The sequence below is a fragment of the Hevea brasiliensis genome, chromosome 9 (assembly GCF_030052815.1).
Source record: "Hevea brasiliensis isolate MT/VB/25A 57/8 chromosome 9, ASM3005281v1, whole genome shotgun sequence".
Taxonomy (NCBI): domain Eukaryota; kingdom Viridiplantae; phylum Streptophyta; class Magnoliopsida; order Malpighiales; family Euphorbiaceae; genus Hevea; species Hevea brasiliensis.
The window spans coordinates 24,540,796-24,558,993 of record NC_079501.1 but is presented as its reverse complement, the minus strand read 5'-3'; the positions used below and the strand labels follow the sequence as shown (position 1 = coordinate 24,558,993).

The following is an 18,198-nucleotide window of genomic DNA, read 5'->3' as shown; positions in this document are numbered from 1 at the left end:
TTATGATCCATTACTCATGTTGATATTTTAGTCCTTTTTCTCTTTGCTTTTCCCATTATAAAATGACAAGTCCTCCTCTCTTCCCCCCTAAAATTATATCCTAAATCCACCCCTATCCATCTCCACAAAATTCATTATACAATAAAGGGACCTCAGACCCCTTAAATCATGACACGTGTTTAAGAGAGTTAATACGACAATGCTCGAATTATAAAACTATGATTCCATAAAGACATTTACATGGAATGTCAAGTTAGTAAATAATTAAACACATATACAAATTTAATTATTAAATTTTTAAAAAATAAAAAACTATTTCATAGTTACTTAGTTGTTATAAGTTTGTAGGTCCACTTATATATCCATATTTATTTCATGTAAAATATTTTACATGAAATTACTATTTTACTATATAATTGCTCATTGTATAGTTCGTATAAGAAGCTTAACTGTATAGCTTGTCCAACAAGATGAATGCTCATATCGCTAGCTACGTGTATAACAGATGAGCAACACCTTTGTGAGAGGTTTTATGAGGAAAAATATTTAATTGTAGTTCTGAAACATTTTATAAGGTTAATTTTTCCAAGTCGATTGTAGCTTTTAGTAATGGACTGCCCACATTAAATGTGTTGTCTTTATACAAAGCTCAATACTCTAACATCACAGCCTATGGGAACATCTTAAGATGACCATCACTCCAAGCATAGGGCATAATTAAGGCTATCTCTCTATGACCAGACAAATGCAGTCCATGTACCACACCCATTGGATAAGGAAGACATATATAAAATGTCAATACTAGGTAAGAAGGCATTTTTCACTTCATTTACTCATTCAACCTTCTTGCATTTATTCTTTTTGTCTATGTCTCTAGTGTGTTTAGAGGGAGAATTTTCTCTCAAAGTTTAGCTTGTTTTAGGGTTTTCTAATTTTCTTTTCTAGGTTGTTCGGAGCTGGTCCCTGCCCGTTGGGGTAGGGGAAGGTTTCCTTCTCCTTCCCAGGGTATGGGCTTCCCTCCTCATCTCTAGGTGAGGCTGTACAAGGCTTTTGGTGTTTGGTTTTAGTTTTGCAGGAAGTGGTTAATGGTGAGGGAATTTGCTTTTGTCCTGCGTATGGCTCTGTTAGTTTGGAAGAAACTTTGGTCTCCATGGCTCTGTTTCTTCTAGATGTCGATTAAGCTCTGTTTTAATGGGAAGTGTAGGTAATCAACGAGGGAGGGATTTAAAGGAAGACGATCATGAGGATTTAGAGCTGGCATTTCAGAAGTTCCTTGCTAGTTTTCCCATGGCTAGAATTATGACACCCCTTACTCGTGTACAGTATACCCGAGTAAGTAATGCCACACGGTGTACTGGCACACTCTAATATACCTTACTTAATTTGTGTCATGCTTTTGAAGTTAATTTATGAAATATGATTTATTTTAACTATTTATCAAAAGTATTATTCATTTGACGTTCCGAAGATTTTAAGGAAAATCCATGAGTACCGCTAAAAATGGAGAAAGCAGCTTCTTGAACTGTTAAAAACACTTCCAATATACAATTTCATTCATTCTCAACTCCAATATCATCAATAAAACTCAATATCAATATCTCAATAATTTGTCAATTTCAGGTCTCAACAACCTTTTCATTTCTCAAAACATCCCTTTCTCAGGGTTCTCATATATAAACAACCATTAAATACTCAAATTAATACCATACATGACCATAAATCTTTATTATTTACATGAACCTCAAAATACATTAAATAAATCCCAAATACATATGAGAAAATATTAAGTTAATGAGAAAATGACAATATGACATCGAGTGTCCTACCAATGCACCGCAGTGACGAGGTGACACGGACATCGAGCAGAATCGCCGGATGGACTCACCCACCGTGGTCTACTGGGCTCGCGATCGGATCTCCAGTACTACGCTGGCAAAAGCAACGCGCTAAGCAATAATGCTTAGTGGTGCAATAATATAATAAAAGAAAATAGCAAGAAAATAAATGTGTATAGAATGTGTATGCTTTCTTTGTTTGGTATTGATATATTCATTGTTTCATTAACGTTGTTCACTTTTATTCATTTGGTTGCCCCAAGTAACCTACACTAGATGACTGGACTGGATAACGGGTAAACTGGCACTGGGTACCTAGTAACTCGGGCCGTCACACCATCGGTCACATATGTATATCGGTGTAATGCGACTAACAATGTCAGAATAATATCGTGCACAAGGCCAAGTCTCAATACAAAGTCAGAATGGCTAAAAGCCATGAAATCTCGAATGGCATATTGCCATGTGCGATCGCTAATCGAACCCTATTGGCATGCCAAACTATCCAAACCAATCTTGTTAGGTATACTAGGGCATTTGAAACTTTTAAATTCTTCAATTTGTGAATTTCAACTTTTTTGGTGTCACTATTCATCATTGGTCAACAAAAATGTTGACTTTTAGAATAAAAATGTGTACATTGACTTTGGCACTCCCAACATACCACATTTGGTGTTTAAAACTTGTTGGCATTAAGTGTTAATACCATTTCAAAGTGTAAATCCACACAAGCAAAATTTTCAGTTTTGATGAGTCAAATTCACTGTTCCATTGGACACTGTTACTGTTGGAATTTGAAGAAATGTAAAACATGAAAGTTGTTCCTTATTTTGTCTAGTTGAATTTCCTTTTTTGAATCACTCCATTTGGAGTTTTGTAGCTTCAGATATGGCCCAAAAACCCAAGCTGGCCGGATTGCCAAATCTGCAGATTTACCATATCTACAGTGCATGAACAGTAACTAGAGTCACTTGGTTGGATGGGTTCTGGCCATAATTTGGGGTAGGTTCCTTCATGAAAGTTGTTTGTCTATGTCTTAACTTGTTGCTGTAAAAATTTCAGGCCAATTGACCAAATCTACAGTGAGTTATGGCCAAATGAACAGTTACTGTTCATTTGGTCAATTCTGCAGAGGCAGTTTCAGGGTTCCGGATTGGGGCCAAGTTTTGGTCCTCTTACTTTGGTCTTTTGGGCATGGTTTCTTCAGAAAAAATGTGCCATTATAAGCCTAGTTTCATGTCCAATTGGCCAAACATCAATTGGACTAACACAGCCCAAGTTATGGCAGTGCAAAGGGACTGAATTTTCAGTCCCTATGCTGCTGTCATAGGGCAGTTTATACCTTGACTTTGCCATACCATTTTTCAGTCCAAATTGTGTTCAACATACCTCAAATGGTCACTTATTGACCATTAAATTGTTCTTTAATAGTTTAATAAACCAAGTCACATTTTCACCCTTCCAAACCCTAATATCCAAATCAATTTACTCATAAACCTCAATTAGCACCCTAGTTCAACATCTATGTAGATATATAACTTAAACACCATCTCCAACTCATGCTAAGTCCATTAAAAACATTCAAAACCATTCCTCTATTAGGGCTGCCAAATTCTTTGGTAGAGATACACATGAATTTGTTTCATTATTTCACAATTTCTAATTCATTACAAGCATAAATCATGGAATTAATGAGTTTTAACTTCATATATGCACTAACCTTGTTGTATGCCAATCCAAGCTTGAGAAAGCTTCACTTTCTTTCCACTTTCTCCTCTTCTAATGGCTGCCCAAGTCTAGCTCTAGTGATAGAGACAAATTTTTGTGAAGGTAAGGTGAGGTTTTGAGGTGGTTTTGGTAGAGGTTTGGAAGCTTGGGTGAAGCTTCAATGGTGGAAGGGTGTGGGAAGTGGCTTACGTCTGATTTTGGGAAGAAGAAGAAGGCAGATTGTTTCTTCAATTTTTCTGCCCATTTTAGGCTTTTAATTATGTTTATAGATAGGTGTCACAATGTGATTGGGTGGGAACTTCAAATGACATCATAATGATGTCATAAATGAGCCTTTTTTCTCATTTTCTTTTCTTTTCTTCACTATTCATTTTCAATTTAATTTTTAGTAATGTTTATTCATATTTTAGGTCATAATAATTATTTAATCAACTGGACAAGTCGGCCAAAAATCACCTCTGAAGGCGAAATGACCAAAATGCCCTCCGTTTGGCTCAACGGGTCAAAATTGTCTGTACCGATTGAAAAATTTTTCTAGGTATTTTCTTGGCATTCTAATGCTATGGGAACCTCAGTAACCCTTCTCTGGAGTCCCAAAAATTATTTTACAATTTTTCCCCCGGGTCTAGGGCTTCTCGTTGCGAGAACCGCAACTTCCCTCCGGTTACCCATCGCTTGGGCACCTGCTCGTTTGACTTGGTTGTATTTTATTTCTAAAATTTTTACTAAATTTTTCTTATTAATATTTGAGTTAATTATGGTTCCTGATTTTAGTTTAAATATTTTTCCGGACGTTCTAGCTGTCCAGACCGATACCGATCACCGGAACAGTGGAATGTACGGAGTTGCTACGGGGAGGGTGTTACAAGAATGTTATGGCTTCTATCATCCTCTCTCCCCTATTGATAGTTAGTTTATGCCCAGTTTGTCCACCGATGGCTTTGGATCTAATTAGTGTTAGTGAATTTCTTTGTGTCCTTGGATGTCCTGCTCAAGATGGTAAGGATTAGACAAAAGGAACTACCCTCTCTAGTTCTGGCAACTTCTTCCAGGAGGCGTGCGACATAGTTGAGGCACTCGTATTAGGGTTTCTTATGTTTTCATGGTTATATTAGGGTTTCTTATGCTTTCATGGTTAGGATTAGCGTGTTGTTTCTGGGCACTATGAGAGATTTTGCTTTGGCTTGAGCTTAATGCTTTTAAGCCCTTATATGATGTATTTGTTATTTTAGGCCACAAGACTTGTGTGATGTATCTTGCCATTTGGGCTTTAATGCAATAGAGTTGCAATCAAATGAAAAAAAATCCATTTGTCCATCTTCCTTCCGGCACTAACTTAATTATCCCAGTGCCAAGTTGAAAAGACCCATTTAATCCTCAAACTTTGCCTTTTTTGCAGATCACTTGCTGGTATTCAATCCTCGCACAACTCGAGTCACTACCCGTATACTTGGCATCTTGTCCTATACCAACCGTACAACGTATCTATCCTTTCCGAGACACGTGGCGTCCATCCAGCCATCCCGGATCTCATTGGTTGTCAGATGCCAAACTAGGCAATGAGTCCAACTGACCACCACCTAAAATCCATTTGGTTTCTTCCACTAACACGTCCCCAACACCAACCATTTTCAACAAATCTACACCACTGCATCCCCGTAAATGCGTTGATGTCATTTTGTCAACCAGATTATCTCTAGTTATATCAGGTCCTGTGATTTGGATTCTGCTCTTTCTGTTCGATAACATGACGATTAAAACAACAGTTGCTTGGAATTCAATTTTGGCTGGCTATTCTAAAAAGCGGGGGACATCGAATGAAGTCCGAGAACTGTTTGATAAAATTCCTGAGCCAGACACAATATTTTATAACAGCATTAGCTTGTTGCATAGATAATTCTGAGTTTCTGAAATGGCTCGAGCTTTCTTTGCTGGGATACCCAAAAAAGTCAGCTTCCTGGAATACAATGATTTCAGGTTTTGCTCATAATGGGCAAATGGACAAAGCGCGCGACTTGTTCTTGATAATCCCGAATAAAAATGTTGTTAAATGGAATGCAATGATTTCAGGGTACGTAGCATATGACGATCTGCATTCAGCTGTAAAATTATTTCAAATCGCACCAGTCAAGGGTGTGGTGGCTTGGATAACTGGAAACATGAGGCTTGGGAGGATTGAGTTAGCAGAGAGATTGTTTCAAGAAATGTCAACGGAGAATGTTGTTTTATGGAATGCTATGATTGCAGGTTATGTTGAGAATTCTAGGGCTGTGGAAGGTGTGAAGCTTTTTATAACAATTGTGGTGTTTGGCATCAGGCCAAATCTATCAACCTTGAGTAGTCTTTTGTTAGGATGTAGTAAATTGTCTGCTTTACAGATTAGGAAGACAAGTTCATCAGCTAGTATGTAAGTCTCCATTGTCTAGTGATACGACAGCAGGTACATGGTTCATGGTTAGTTAGCAATTATTCTAAGTGAGAATGCTTTGAAATTGTTTCTTGAGATTCCAAGGAGGGATATAGTCACTTGGAATGCGATGGTTTGTGGTTATGCTCCACATGGAGCAAGTGATAAAGCTCTAAGTTCGTTTGATGAGAGGAAAAATGAAGGAATTAAGCCATATTGGATTACCTTTGTTGCATTATTATTGGCTTGCAACCGTGCAGGTTTTGTAGATCTTGGGGTTAAATATTTTCATTCTATGGTGAGTGATTATGGAGTTTAAACCAAGCCGGAATACTAAACGTGTATGGTTGACCTTGGTTGATCTGGGAAGCTGGATGAAGCTGTAGATTTAATAAAGAAAATGTCTTTCCAACCCTCGTGTTGCTATATTTGGAACTCTTGTGGGTACATGCTTGTAGGATACGCAAGAACAATTACTTGGCTGAGTTTGCTGCCAAGAACTTGCTTGGGCTTGATCCAACAAGTGCTAATGGTTATGTTCAACTTGCAAAGTTTATGCATCTCATAACCGATGGGACCATGTTGCCAGGTTTAGGCGTTCAATAAAAAGCAGCAGGGTAGCGAAGACCCTGGATGCATTTGGCTTGAAGTTAATAATATAGTTCACAAGTTCAGTCTGGTGATAGGGTTCGCCCAGAATTAGCTTCCATACATCAGAAATTGAACGACTTGGAGAAGAAAATGAAATTAGCAGGATATGTGCCTGATCTTGAATATGCATTCCATGATCTGGGAGGAGCAGAAAGAGCAACTTTTGCTCTGGCACAGCGAGAATCTGGCAAATACTAGTGGCCTTATCAAACTGCCATCGTGCTGTAAAGTACATCACAGCAGAAGAAAGATGAGAAAATATTGTCAGAGATAAGGTTTTATCATTTCAAGGACAGGTTATGCTCGCAGTAATTTTTTTTTTCTTTTTTTTTTAAATTTTATTTATTTATTTATTTATTTTTTTGAGCAAAGCTCTTATGGTGATAATTGGTGGGCAATAGATTATGCATTAGAACCAGCTTTGGTGAATAAATCTGTCATGTTTAAAAACATCTATTGGGCACCACATTAGGAAGATAGATACTTCCAGCTCAGGAGGAGGGAGGGGAGGTAGGGTTGGTGAATCATTTTTCATGCATCAGACCTGATTGTTCAGAAACTAGAGAGTACAAGGAGAAAAGTGAATTAAGCGTCGATCACAATCTACGAATAATAACACACCTATATTATATTAACTTCATGAATCCTTTTAAACCGGTTCTTTTATCAATTACAGGTTAAACTAGTTTTCCTAAAAAATTATAGTTCCAAGTTAAGCCATTAACCTTGATTGATGCCTAAAAATCCTAATATGCAGGTAGCAAAAAAGAAAATAATGGAGAGAGATGACACAGTTCTATTTTAACTAATGATAAGAAATTTCCATGACAACTGAGAATCATTAACATGTGATCCCTGGTTCAAAACATAATCTCATATTAACTATACCATCTACAGGTCAATGCAGGGCTCACTCAAATATCAATTCAACACATCTATGAAAAATCAAAGCAACGTTTTTTCCACAAAACTCCTGGTCAATTATTCCGCAACCTCTGGTCAGGGTTTGCCGCCAGCGAATTTTCTTCCCGGCTTCGAAGAATATCCTGTCGGATTTTTCTGGGTAAGACCACCAGCAAAATTTCTCAATTCCCACCAATAATCAAACATTTTGCAGGTTTTGTCAATCCATGATACTGTCTACGGCATTTTATTTTTCGTGTATTCTTTCTTACCAAAAGATGGTGGTTGTGGCAGTGCCAGGGGTCCACTGAAGATTTCTGTATGTGCTAATAAATTTCCAGAGTTTCTTTTATAATCAGGCAAACGGACTTTATAACGTCTGGTGTATTGACAAGATACGCACATAGGCAGAAGAATAAACGAAAATGCATCATAACATGTGGAAGAAGCAGAAGACGAACAGAATAAGGTAGATACTGGTATTCACCAATATTCCTAATCTGTACACATGTTTCTTAAAACAAAATTACATTTAAAAGAATGGAATTTTTTTAACAGTTCTGAACAACTGATCAGAACGTAACCATATAAAATAATTTTCTTCTTATCTAAGCATTAAAAGATAACAAGTTTTACAAGCCACAAAGAACACGGTTAACATCACAAGCTCACTAAAACAATTTCCCTTTCAAGATGAGCAGCATCCAGACTTCTGATTGACAGGCTGTCCTCGAATCTGCACAGTTGGGGGCCTTGCATTGTTCATTGCCGGTTGGCTCGCCATCCTGTATAGAAAAATCAAAACAAGAAGATTAAATGATCAGTAAATTAAAAGGTGAATTAAAAACTACATCAGCAACATAAAACCTAGCTAACAAAACCATTATGGGAAGAACATGTGGTATATGATCACTTCTCTGAACTAGTAAACACGTGACTCAATTTCACTCTTCCAACCAAATATAAATTAAAAAGGAAAATTAGAGCACCTATTCTTGATTTCAGAAGCCATAGCCATGAAAGCCTGCTCAACATTTGTGGCGTTTTTAGCACTTGTCTCCATGAAAGGGATCCCAATTTCATCAGCAAATGCCTAAAGAATGAAAAGGGAAAGTTTGGTGATAAAACTTCCACATTACTTGAAAGTAGACCGATTTAAATTCATTTCCAGCCAAAGAAAAAAATGAGGCAAATGAAAGAATCTACAAGCCTAATGTTACCTTTGCAGTCTCATATGAGACAACTTTGTTCGCTGTAAGGTCATTCTTGTTACCAACAAGAAGCTTGTTCACGTTTTCACTTGCATAGCGGTCAATTTCACTCAACCATTGTTTAACATTATTGAAGCTTTCTTGATCTGTGACATCATAAACAACCTAGCCAAAAGGCCACAAAAATAAGAGAAACTCCACAAGAGAAGTGAAACCAATGAAATTATGTGATTAAAAGAGAAATTGCAGAACTTACAATAATGCCATGGGCTCCTCGATAGTAGCTACTTGTAATTGTCCTAAAACGTTCTTGCCCTGCTGTGTCCCACTGCATGTTTAACATAAGAGACAATGTTTAGGAAACTTCTGGCGCATTACCCTAGTAATGCACCATATTATTCTAGGGAAAATAGAGCAAAGACATTTCAAATAACTATAGAATTCACAATAGCAATAAATAGATTCTCATAATTACTCCTCCATTCCCCAAAAGAAAACATGACATGTTATACACCATATGGCCCCTGGAATTTCAATATTATTGCCATCATCAAAGATTAAACCAACCCAGATGCTGAGACTGAATGTAAAACTCAGAAAAACATAGCAGAAGTGAACGACATGATTTGATAACTCACAATTTGGAGTTTAATAGTTTTCCCATCTTGCTCCACAGTGCGGATTTTCTACACAACGGAATACAATAAAAAAAAAAAATCAATTATACAGGTAACATCGTACAAATCAACCAAGCCAAATGTTAGTAAGAATTACTTACAAAGTCAACTCCAATGGTACTGATGTAGCTCTCCAGATAGGAATCATCCTAATTACAACCATAATGAATACAATCAGTAGGCATGTTAAATCATCTTTTAAGACAAACCTTGTTCAATGATCAGCAACCTCAATTGTTTACCGTAAAATCGATTTCATGGTTTTCTTACGCGCATATAAGTTAAACTTCAAAAATACAAGTATCACCTAAACCAACTAATTAACTAATACTATAACTCCACTCCAATTTTTCATGCAAATGTCATGGTAAGAAAGTTATAAAAAAAATAAATGTAGATTTGATCACAAGTGATAGAAACTTACAGCAAACCTCAGAAGTAGACAAGATTTGCCGACACCTGAATCTCCAATTAGCAAAAGCTTGAACAAATAATCACTGCAAATTCGACATAAAAAATATTTATAAGGGAATTACTTAAACACCAAAGAAACTCATAAATCACAAACGCGGAGGAGGGGGTCAACTGATCTAAAGTCAAGTGACCTAGATCTAAGCAATCAAGCCAATACCAACGCAACAAATGAATTCAATCATCAGGTAATTAAAACAAAGGGCCAAACAATAACAACTAGAGCACATATTAAGAAAATTGCAGAAATATAATTAATTAGCAAATTAATTCATTCCAGATCCAAGTTAATTACATATATATTAGATATAATTTGATCAAGATGGAGAAACAGAACTCTAAAGGTAAGAGAATCAAGAAGGATAAGATTATAACTTACTATTCAGGATTCATGATTCTGTCGTGAATGGATTGATTGAATTTCAAGAATTATGATGAGATGCCGGAAAGCGAGGGAAAAGCCGATGCTCGAATCTCCGGAGAATTTGAGCGAAAATGGGTGAGACAGAAGGACTAATTTGGAGGTGATAGAAGGGCTGAGGGTACCTGTATTTAAAAGGATCCGATTTTGTCGGAATTTATGTGAAGTGGTTTGACGTGTCAGCAGTGTGAATTGCTTGCCACGTGTTTAGCATTTTATAATTAAATTACAAAATTATAAATTAGTTTCCTTGCTCAAATGAAATCCCCTCACTTTTAAATAGGAGCTGCCACTTGTGATATGAAAGTGGAGATTGATTAGATTTTTTTTTAATTTTAATTTATTTGTGAATCTCATTAAGATTTGAATTAAAATCTTTGAAATTGAATTAAAAATTATCTATATATATATATAATTTCAGATATGTTATTATTTTTAATATAATTATGTATATTTATATATAATTAAAAATTATAATATACCTTATAATTATTATATTATATTATATTAATGCACTAATTATAATTTAATATTATTTTTTTATTTTTATATTTTAAATAATTTAATTATAAATATATTAAATTATTTTTTAATTTTTATTTATAAGTGCATTATCATATAATATGCTTCATCTTAATTTTATATATATATATATATATATATATATATATATATATATATTAATAACTAATTTTTAAGTTCAAATGATAATTCATGTATCATTTTTCATTACAATAATAGTCTAAAATTGTTGAGAAATTAAAACTAAAATTACATTCAATTAAATCAAAATCAAAGTATTAGAATCAAGTCATAATCAAATATCGAAAAATCAAATTGAAATCACACTAAAAGCTTCATTTGATTTGAATTTATAAGCATACTTGAAATTAAAATTGAAATCGCTTTTTTTATATTAAAAGGAAAAAGTTTAGGTGGAGAAAAGTCTTTCCAATTTAGGATCGTGACATATCATTAATCACAATGATAAATTATAGTGAAATTTATAGATTGTCTATCAAAAATAATGATTATATGTATATATAAACAATAGTAAAATATTCCTCAGAACTTGCTACTTGACATTTTCTTTTACAGTACTGTCACATGACTAATACATGATAAAATTTAACACACAATATTCTCTTATTATATATAAATTATAAATTATTTAGTAGTTATTTTATTAATATTATAATAAGTAATTGTTATTATAAGGTAATTTATAATATATTAATATATATTAATTTTATATTTATATATATATTTAATTATTTTTATGAAATTTTATTAAAAAGTTTAAGAAATAAAAATAATAAAAATAAATTTTAAAATAATTAATAAAAAAATTTAAAATTTTATATTATTTTTATATATTAAAATTAAAAAATATATAAACTAAAAGTATTAATAGCTCAATTCTCTGCTTATCAATATAATGGAAGCGTTGATTGACCAACTAAATCAACCATTGTTTGCAAAACCACATGCTTGCTTATAATGTAGAATACAAAACAAAAATAATGACTATTCTTTTTTTTTTTTCCCTAAAAAAAGTTGAATTTTAATTAATTCAAGATTCTATAAATTATTTTTAATGAACAATAATTTTATTTATTTAAAATTTATTATAAAATTTTATTTTTAATGGTTTTTATATATCAATATAATTTTTTTTAAACCACCCACAAATTTTTTGTCGAATTGAGTTTTGAATTTTTAAATTATTTAAAAAATTTTAGAAAAAAGCAAGCTTAAATTTATTATTGTATTTGGTTTTTGTAGCATTTAATTTTGCTAACATGCATGAACTATTTTCACAAAGTATGTGCTCGGATAGTCCAAAGTCTCATTTGTTAGTTCTCGGTTTCTAGTGGACAAATAACATCGACCAAATAATTAAATTGGGGTCTCATTTGTTAGTTCTTGGTTTCTAGTCGAAAAACAACATCGACCAAATAATTAAATTAGGGTAGTTGTTGAATCATACCACATAGTTCCACCAATAACAAAAGCAGCAAAAAAAGATAGTTGTGATGCTACTGGAAAAGACATTTTCAATATTGTCCTTTCCATATTTTCCAAATGTAATCCTTTGTATTATATTTTTAATACTTTATTTGAAATGAGATAAAATAACTCAACTCAACTAAGTCTTCATCTAAAAAGTTTGGGGTCGGCTATATGGATTCGCTTTCTCCACTCTAAATGATTTTGGGTTAAATCCTCAGAAATGTGTAATGCTTCTAGGTCATGTTGTACTACTCTCCTCCAAGTTAATTTAGGTCTACCCTTTTTTTTCTTTATATCCTATAACCTAATGTGCTCTACTTGTCTAACTGGAGCCTCTGTATGTTTACGTTTCACATGACCAAACCACTTCAATCTCCCTTCTCTCAACTTATCTTCAATTGGCACCACTCTTACCTTTTCTCTAATACTCTCATTACAGACTTTATCTAGTCTAGTATGGCCACTCATCCACCTTAACATTCTCATCTCTGTAACTCTTATCTTAGAAGTATACGACTCTTTCAGTGCCCAACACTCACTATCATATAACATAGCCGGTCTTATGGTTGTATGATAAAATTTTCCTTTCAACTTATTGGGGAACTTACGATCACATAAAACTCCCGTGGCACGTCTCCACTTCAACCATCTAGCTTTAATCCTATGACTAACATCCTCCTCACATCCCCCATCTACTTGAAGGACTGAGCCTAGATATTTAAAGTGATTACTTTGGGACAGTACCACTTCATTCAAACTAACTTCTTCCCTATCACCAGTTTGGCCTTCACTGAACTTACAATGCATGTATTCTGTCTTCTTTCTACTTAACTTAAAACCCTTTGATTTTAGAGTACTTCTCCAAAGTTCTAGCTTTCTATTGACTCCTTCTCGTGTCTCATCTATCAGAACAATATCATCCGCAAATATCATGCACCAAGGAATACTCTCTTGTATATGTTTCGTCAATTCATCTAAAACTAATGTAAAAAGGTAAAGGCTTAAGGCTGATCCTTGGTGTAATCAAATTAAGATCGGAAAATCTCTTGTGTCCCCTACCACTGTGCGCATAATAGTAGTTGCTCCTTCATACATATCTTTCAACACTTGTATGTACCTAATAGATACCCTCTTTTGTGCTAACACATTCCATAAGACATCTCTTGGAACACTATTATAAGCCTTCTCCAAATCAATAAAAAACATGTGTAGATCTTTCTTCACAACTCTATATTTTTCTATCAAGCTTAGAATGAGAAATATCGCTTTCATAGTTGAACGACCGGGCATGAAACCAAATTGATTGAGAGAGATAGAAGTATCATGACGTAGTCGATGCTTCACAACTCTCTCCCACAACTTCATAGTATGGCTCATGAGTTTAATTCCCCTATAGTTTGAGCAACTCTGTATATCTCCCTTATTTTTAAAAATAGGTACTAAAATACTCTTCCTCCATTCATCAGCCATTTTCTTTGAGTTTAGAATCTTATTAAATAATTTAGTTGAAATGAGATAAAATAAATTGAAATTTATTAAAATAATAAAATTTAATTGAATTTTTTTTATTTTTATTTTTTTGCTATTTAAGTGTGGGTGAAGGTTTTAAAAATATTTAAAATAATTTTGAAGATAAAATATTTTTAATAGATTAATTTAATGGGTTAAACAAATTTTTTTAGAAAGTTTTAGAAATCTTATTTCAAAAATTAGGAATTCTCTCAAACACAAGTTTATAATTTTTAAATCTTTAAAAATGTTTCACTACTTTACAAAATTATTATTATTATTATTATTATTATTATTATTATTATTATTATTATTATTATTATTATTATTATAAAACCTTCTATTAAGGTCCAAGGTAATAGTCTATGAGGAAATCCAAATTTGGTTCGTGTAGTTAATAAATAAGCTTAAATACAATGAGGATATATATTTTTTATAAAAATGAGAAGATAATCAACCCCCTTTTCATTTATGGGCACAATCATGATTTAATTAAGCTATGAATTGAGATTTAAAAAAAAAAAAAAAGAAGGAGAATGGTTCATTTTCATATTACTACAATTTGATTGATCCTTGAATGCATTTATGCCAGACAAAAAAGTGAATATTATGTTCCAATATCTCTAATTTTATCAACTATGCTTTCACCAAAAGAGAGAATTTATACTTGGAAGGTAAATGCTAGCTAGGACAAATACCATCGATATCCACCATCCCAGTATTTAAAAGAAAAAAAAAATTCCTATTTTTTTATATTTATAAATTTTTAAATATAAATTATTGTAGTTTTATTTTATAGAAAAAAAATATATCTTTTAGAAATTTATTGATTGTGATTACGATGCACGCAACTCCAAGATCCACGGCCCATTAATAAGCCTATCTGAAGTGGTAAACTGCATGAATCCATAACACACAGATGCAGCCCCACATACAGGCAGTCTTTCACTAAGGGGAGATGTTAGGTTTAAGATTGCTTCCCATTCGCATCTCCCGGCCGACCTTAAGATTGCACCTGTGTGCAAACCACCACCAAAAACTGATCCCATGACATGCAAACCCAGGGAAGCTCACGTTGATTCAATAGACATCCATAGCAACCCTTCAAGCAGAAGAAGAAAATTAGACAAAATCAAATAACCCGGTAGAGTTTCATCTATCAAGCTCTTTAAAATAATGGTCACAATTAGCCTTGGGTCTACAAAAGAGAAACAGGAAACAAAAGGAAAAAAAAAAAAAATCCAATCCATAGAAAAAGGGAGAGCGAAACCCACTTTTTAAAATATTACATGTAAATTTTAAATCAATATTACATGTAAGTTGCCTCATAGTAAATCTTTAAAGATCAATTAATATAATTTTTAAAATAATTATTATTTCCTTAAAATGAAAATAATATTAATATTTGTAGATTATAAATTTATTAGTAAAAATAAATAAATAAGCAATAAAATATGAATAGGAGTTTATAAAAATAAACTATGATAAAAAATGGCGTCATAAATCAAATTATATTAGTGGTTTCTGATATTAATTAGCCGAAGAATGAACAAACGGGATCGTTGTGGATGTGGGAATCTCCACTCAGTAGCAAAACGCTGGGATCTCTGTCTCCACATTGAAGAAGGAGAAGACGCAGAGATCATCGAGCAGTTCTTGGGTGCCTGAAGAGTCCTTCAAGAACACCAATGCAAATTGCACTGACAAAGACCAGCAGCAACTTCCCGCTTACGATCCTCTTTCCCACGTCGCCAAGAAGGAGAGGTCTCGTCTCAGATCTGCAGAGAACGCAATCCATCTCATCCCTCTTGTTCTCGTTCTCTGTGCCATTATCCTTTGGTTCTTCTCCAACCCAGGTACTAAAAATGCTCTCTGCTTCTTAATTACTTCAATTTTTATCAATTGTTTGCTCTAAAAATTTTATTCAGTTGATATAGCAATGTATTTATAGCGTTAGTATCTTGCTAAATTGCCATGTCTTGAGGGTAAGGTTTGAGAAATTTTGTCTGGCGTTGTTTTGATATGTTAGTTTAATTTGGGATGGATGCAGAAATCTTTCGTTTTGATATGGGATTTGATTAGTTTTTAATATCATATATTAATTTTTCTTTCTTTGTACTCAAGTGATACCATCTGTGATTGGTGGGGAGCTAGATTGCTTAAACTTCTTGTTTTCCAAATGCTTAATAGCTCTATTGTTAGGTGCTTTATTTGTTGATGGCAAACATTTAAACTTGGTTAGACTTTTTACCATTATCTATTTATTGTACCTTCTGCTAGATAGATTGGATTTGTAGACTACTTGAACAATACATGGTTTACAATATCTTTTTTCAGGAAGAGCACAAAATTATTTGGTCCTTCGGATCCAACTCTTCAATCGTTATTTCATCTCACCCATCATATTGATGGATAGGACAGAAGTTGTGATTGCTGACTTACCTAGATATTTACATGTGGGTTTTGATTCTTAATCAATTAATTTCCCAATGGCTGGTTCATCTGTTCTACATTCTAATGATGTCAAAAAGGCTTTGAAGAATTAGATCTCTATGATATGTGGTTCTTACTTCACTTCATATTGCAGAAACCGATTTTTTTGTTGACAACCCAATTTCTTGGGTTTTCACTTTATATGTGGCAAATGTTATTGTTATTGTTATGAATTGATCAATTATATAATTGTTTTATAATTAAAATCCATGTTTTTTTTGAAGAAATATATTTAATTTACCAGATAATATTAGATTTAGAAAAGAGAATGTACCCTTTCCCAACTCACTTGCCATTCCAAGAGAAGATATCAGTTAGATACACATGTAAATTACTATCAGGTCCCTATAGTTTGTCAAAATTAACAACTTATATTTTTAAAACGCAATTAAAACTTCCTCGTATTTTGTAAAATCAAACTTTTTAGTCCCTTTATTAGATTGCTGTCAAAGAAAACATTAGTCAACTTGTTTTAGTCTTGGTCAAAGGGACGAAATAGTATGGATCCTTAAAATTATAAGGACTAAACAGTATAAATATTAAAGGCCAAAATAAGTTAACTAACGCTTTCTTTGACAAAAGGACTAAAGATTTTGATTTAAAAAAAAAAGAATGTTTTAATTGAGTTTTTAAAAATAGGGACTAAGTAATTAATTTTGACAAATTACAACTAAGTTTATTAACTGATACTTATATAATGTAACATTTGCTGTGTTGGATTATTTTCTAATCACATAGCTCATCTATTTTTGGCAGAGTCAAGGGTTTGATAATTGATGGAAAACCTATTTTGGCATTAGTTCCAGGAGAGGCTTTAACAAGTCAACATCGGCTTGTGGTCTTGGATGTCAAGTTTAGGAACAATTCAAGTAAGGTCAGAAGAAATAGTGTAGCTCGAACAAAGTGGTGGGAGTTCAAAGGAGTAAAGCAAGTGAAGTTATAAAATGAGTTTCTCGAGTCCGAAGTATGGAACCTGGATATGAAGGCCAATGATATGTGGATACAGATGGCATCAAAGATTAGAGAAGTAGCTAGAAAAGTACTTGGAGAGTCTAAAGGACATGGACCACCCTCAAAAGAGAGATGGTGGTGGAATGAGGAAGTACAAAAGGCAGTGAAGAGAAAAAGGGAATGGTATAAGAAATTACCTAAATGTGATAATAATGAGACATATGAACAGTACAAGATAGCAAAGAAATAGGCAAAAAAGGCAGTTAGTCAAGCAAGAGCACAGGCTTTTGAAAAGATATATGAGAAACTTGAAACTAAAGAAGGGGAGAAAGATATTTATAGATTAACAATGAGGAGAGAAAGAAAATATCAAGATCTCAATCAAGTTAGGTGCATTAAGGATAAATAAGGAAAAGTGTTGGTGAGAGATGAGGACATTAAAGAAAGATGGAGAAATTATTTTAATGATCTCTTTAACAATAGTCAAAATGGTAATAGCGTGAATATAGATTATAGAATAATAGAAAAGAATGTGAATTATATTAGAAGGATTAGATCTTTAGAAGTAAAGGAAGCACTTAAGAGAATGAAAGTGGGTAAAGCTTGTGGACCCGATGAAATACCAATTGAAGTGTGGAAGTATTTGGGAGATATGGGAGTGGCATGGTTAACTAAATTATTTAATAAGATTATAAACTCAAAGAAAATGCCTGATGAATGGAGGAAGAGTATTTTAGTACCTATTTTTAAAAATAAGGGAGACATACAGAGTTGCTCAAACTATAGGGAAATTAAACTCATGAGCCATACTATGAAGTTGTGGGAGAGAGTTGTGGAGCATAGACTACATCATGATACTTCTATCTCTCTCAATCAATTTGGTTTTATGCCCGGTCGTTCAACTATGGAAGCGATCTTTCTCATTAGA

The 18,198-nt window shown here is 33.4% G+C and overlaps 2 protein-coding genes and 1 pseudogene across 2 annotated transcripts; 2 read left to right on the top strand and 1 right to left on the bottom strand.

Annotated features, from left to right (window-relative positions):
- The first annotated feature begins 4,498 nt into the window (after positions 1–4,498).
- Positions 4,499–6,933, top strand: LOC110637817 (pentatricopeptide repeat-containing protein At4g16835, mitochondrial-like; annotated as a pseudogene).
- A 1,042-nt stretch (positions 6,934–7,975) lies between these two features.
- On the bottom strand, positions 7,976–10,432 carry LOC110647820 (GTP-binding protein YPTM2). Its single transcript, XM_021801810.2, has 8 exons — positions 10,263–10,432; positions 9,837–9,909; positions 9,514–9,561; positions 9,374–9,421; positions 8,992–9,063; positions 8,745–8,900; positions 8,514–8,617; positions 7,976–8,309 (listed from the first exon to the last, which is right to left on the bottom strand). The coding sequence occupies exons 1-8, from the start codon at positions 10,274–10,276 to the stop codon at positions 8,213–8,215; spliced, it is 612 nt and encodes a 203-aa protein (XP_021657502.2). The 5' UTR covers positions 10,277–10,432; the 3' UTR covers positions 7,976–8,212.
- Positions 10,323–17,069, top strand: LOC131182848 (uncharacterized). Its single transcript, XM_058152190.1, has 3 exons — positions 10,323–10,382; positions 15,418–15,682; positions 16,164–17,069. The coding sequence occupies exons 1-3, from the start codon at positions 10,323–10,325 to the stop codon at positions 16,298–16,300; spliced, it is 462 nt and encodes a 153-aa protein (XP_058008173.1). The 3' UTR covers positions 16,301–17,069.
- The last annotated feature ends 1,129 nt before the right edge of the window (positions 17,070–18,198 follow it).

Coding starts and splice junctions, on each gene's coding strand:
- LOC110647820 (XM_021801810.2), bottom strand. Junction 9,562..9,836: donor GTCTACTTCTGAGGTTTGCT/GTAAGTTTCTAT, acceptor GGTTGTAATTAG/GATGATTCCTATCTGGAGAG. Junction 8,901..8,991: donor GAGGAGCCCATGGCATTATT/GTAAGTTCTGCA, acceptor CCTTTTGGCTAG/GTTGTTTATGATGTCACAGA.
- LOC131182848 (XM_058152190.1), top strand. CDS start 10,323: ATGCCGGAAAGCGAGGGAAAAGCCGATGCTCGAATCTCCGGAGAATTT. Junction 10,383..15,417: donor GAGAATTTGAGCGAAAATGG/GTGAGACAGAAG, acceptor TCCACTCAGTAG/CAAAACGCTGGGATCTCTGT. Junction 15,683..16,163: donor TTGGTTCTTCTCCAACCCAG/GTACTAAAAATG, acceptor ATCTTTTTTCAG/GAAGAGCACAAAATTATTTG.